The 3,282-nt window shown below is 50.1% G+C and overlaps 2 protein-coding genes across 2 annotated transcripts; both read left to right on the top strand.

The window, feature by feature from the left end:
• Nucleotides 1-479: 479 nt before the first annotated feature.
• On the top strand, nucleotides 480-902 carry LOC105446863. The gene has a single exon (XM_011684224.1). It carries the CDS (start codon nucleotides 480-482, stop codon nucleotides 900-902), a length of 423 nt encoding a protein of 140 aa, XP_011682526.1.
• A 414-nt stretch (nucleotides 903-1,316) lies between these two features.
• On the top strand, nucleotides 1,317-2,066 carry LOC115928787 (merozoite surface protein CMZ-8-like). Its single transcript, XM_030996687.1, has 2 exons — nucleotides 1,317-1,742; nucleotides 2,037-2,066. The coding sequence occupies exons 1-2, from the start codon at nucleotides 1,317-1,319 to the stop codon at nucleotides 2,064-2,066; spliced, it is 456 nt and encodes a 151-aa protein (XP_030852547.1).
• Nucleotides 2,067-3,282: the final 1,216 nt, after the last annotated feature.

The following is a 3,282-nucleotide window of genomic DNA, read 5'->3' as shown; positions in this document are numbered from 1 at the left end:
CCAGGTGCCCGACACCGTGCAACGGACTGCCTCTCACTGGTGCACCTCTGAAGTTACACCTGCCTGACGATGTCGCGACCATTGGTCCTCCCCCCATCAACTTGACACCTTTCATTCTGTGTCCTCCCTGGACTCCCTTCACCTCAAATCTGTCACGTGGGACAGGGTGCGTATTGCCACAGCCAGCGACGAGGACATGCATGCATTCCCTCGTTGGCTTAGTTGAGTCCGCCCAGCCTTCCGCCATGAACTCCCGGGTCCCCTCCGTGACTACTTCCAGTTTCGGGACGATCTTTATACAGTTGATGGAGTTGTGCTTTACACGGACCGCATCGTTATCCCCCCCCCCCTTCTCTCAGGGAGGAAGTGCTGACCCACCTCCATGCTGCCCACCAAGGGGTCACCTCCGTGACCGCCAGGGCAGAGGCATCTGTCTTCTGGCCCGGCATCACCCCTGCCATCTCCACCCTCCGTGCTAGATGCGACCATTGCAATCGGATGCGCCGTCCAACCCTAGTTCGCCGCGAACTCCGCTGACTTCCCCGGTCTACCCATTCCAATGTATTTGTGCTGACTTCTTCCATTACAAAGGCTGCAATTACTTGGTTGTCGTCGACCGATTCTCCAACTGGCCAATAGTTGAGAGATCTACCCACGGCGCAGATGGCCTCACCGCTTGCCTTCGACGCATCTTTGTCACATTCGGCATCCCTGACGAGATGGCCTCAGATGGTGGCCCCAAATTTACAGCAGCAGCCACACGTCGATTCCTCCAGGACTGGGGTATCCATCATCGCCTTTCCTCCGTGGCATACCCCCATAGCAACTGTCGTGCTGAAATGAGTGTAAAAGACCATCAAGCGCCTTCTCCTGGACAACACCAGCCCTACCAGTGCCCTTGACACTGACGCATTCCAGCGTGCGATGCTTCAGTACAGGAACACGCCTGACAGGGACACCAAGCTCTCGCCCGCCATTTGCGTATTCTGCCATCCTATTCGGGACTTCATTCCAGTGGCGCCCGGCAAATACGAGCCTCACCGCACTTGGCGTGAGACCTTTGCTGCTCAGGAAGATGCACTGCGAAATCGCCACATGAGAAGTGCTGAAAGCGACTTCCGCCCCTTACAGTTGGTGACCATGTCCGCGTACAGAACCAGATGGGACCCCACCCCTTTAAATGGGACAAGACTGGGGTTGTGGTCGAGGTTCGACCAATACGCAATCCGCGTCGACGGCTCCGGGAGAGTTACACTATGGAACAGGAAGTTCCTGAGACAGTATGTTCCAGTGTACCCGCGCCCCGTCCTTTGGTGATGGACGGTGACTTTGGCACAACTCGTCTGAGTACTCGACAGCCCGTCCTGCGGCTAGACCTCGAGGCCCTGCCGCGTCCTACTGAACAGCCTGAGGATCCCGCTTCAGGCCCTGAAACAGCCCTACCCCTGGTGCCACCATTGACGTGCCCTGACACCCCTGCCACCAGCCAGCCGGGACCTGTCATGCCCCCTGCCCGGGCAGCTCCAACGACCCCTGCCGCTTCTTCTGGAACGTCCGATGGCCCGCCCCGTCGTCCTGTTCGCCCATCTGTGGTTGTTCCTGTTCCTTCGTCTGTCGACACGCAGTTGCCGTCGCTCACACCCGTTGGACGGGCCAGTGCTTCTCCTAGGCGATCTATACCCGTCGCCCAGCCAAACCTGTCTGGCACACAGACTATGACATGTGACATTGACACTCGAACAGTTTTCCTTATGTCTTTAATTCTTTTACTGATATTTGGCAATTGCATTTCTCGTTTTGCTAGTTTTTGATGGCGTTTCGTCATGACTTTGTGTTAGGTTTCGTTTTAGCCTGGACTGCGTTCACGTTTATTTTTCTTTACATTTTACTCGTCGTTGATCATTGGGTCGTATTTTGTCGCACTGTTACATTAGCCTTTCATTTCTTTTTGCACCAAAGACTCGGGGGGAGATAGAGGATTATGTTATAGTTAGATCTTAATTAAGGGTATCTTCTGTTATCTTATTTGTTTACAGACCGTGATCATGGGCGTCAATCCAAATTAGACCGTGGGGGGGGGGGGGGACACAAGTTCAGACAGGGCGACGCCAGGTTATTTTGTTAGGGGGCGAATGGGCGCGCCACGCAGGGGGGGGGGGTGTCTGAGGGGATGCCCCCCCCCCCCCTCAGAACAGAAGTTGAAGATTTTTTTTAAAAATTGATGCTTAAATGGCTCGCTTTGGTGCGTACTTTTTGCCAAATTAAAAAGAAAGCAGTAGAACGCAGGGGGTGTCTGGGGGGTGTGCCCCCTCAGAAGTTGAAGATTTTTTTTTTTAATTGATGGATAGATGGCTTGATTTGGGCCAAAATTTTTCGCCAAATTAAAAAGAAAACAGTGTTAAGTTCAATTAACAAAGAACAAGAACGCATGGGGTGTCTGAGTTAAAGATTTTTTTTTTAATTGATGTATAAATGGCTTGATTTGGTGCATACTTTTTGCCAAATTAAAAAGAAAACAGTAGAACGCAGGGGTGTCTGAGGGGGGTGTGCCCCCCTCAAAAGTTAAAGTTTTTTTTTTTTTAAATTGATGGATAGATGGCTTGATTTTGGGCATACGTTTTGCCAAATTAAAAAGAAAACAGTCTTAAGTTCAATTAACGAGGAACAAGAACGCAGGGGGTGTGTGAGGGGGGATCTGCCCCCTGAGAAGTTGGAGATTTTTTTGAAATGGATGGATAGATGGCTCAATTTGGTGCATATTTTTTGTCTAATTAAAAAGAAAACAGTAGAACGTAGGGGGTGTGCCCCCCTCAGAAGTTGAAGATTTTTTTTAAATTGATGGATAGATGGCTTGATTTGGGGCATAAGTTCAACTAACAGGAACAAGAACGCAAGGGGGGGGGGAGTAGATAGATGAATTTGTCGTTTCCATAGAACAATCAGCCATAAGGTTTGAAAGATACAAGGGATTTATTTGATTTTTTTTCAGTTGGTGAAAGGATTTTCATCGTAAACCAATGTTTGAACTTCCGGTAATGTGAATGTAATATTAATGACGCTTCTATTAATCAAATCTGATCGCCTGATTTGGCTTGATTTTTCTCAACAAAGAGAGAAAGAGAGAAAGAAAAAAAAAGAAGAAGATTTAAACCCCAAATCATGGGGGGGGGGACATTTCACCACCTGAAAATTCGTGGGGGGGGGGGGGACGTGTCCCTCCATCCCTCCAGGATTGACGCCCATGACCGTGATCATTGTTGAAGTCTACTGATCGACTGACAC

Source organism: Strongylocentrotus purpuratus, unplaced genomic scaffold (genome assembly GCF_000002235.5).
Source record: "Strongylocentrotus purpuratus isolate Spur 01 unplaced genomic scaffold, Spur_5.0 spur5_scaffold_3, whole genome shotgun sequence".
NCBI classification, from domain to species: domain Eukaryota; kingdom Metazoa; phylum Echinodermata; class Echinoidea; order Camarodonta; family Strongylocentrotidae; genus Strongylocentrotus; species Strongylocentrotus purpuratus.
Note: the sequence above shows the minus strand (reverse complement) of the source record. Positions and strands in the feature narration are given on the sequence as shown.

Excerpts from the sequence above, each read along its gene's own strand:
- LOC105446863 (XM_011684224.1), top strand. The coding sequence starts at position 480 with ATGCGACCATTGCAATCGGATGCGCCGTCCAACCCTAGTTCGCCGCGA.
- LOC115928787 (XM_030996687.1), top strand. The coding sequence starts at position 1,317 with ATGGACGGTGACTTTGGCACAACTCGTCTGAGTACTCGACAGCCCGTC. Across the intron at positions 1,743-2,036 it reads GTGACATTGACACTCGAACA|ACCGTGATCATGGGCGTCAA; the intron begins GTTTTCCTTATG and ends ATTTGTTTACAG.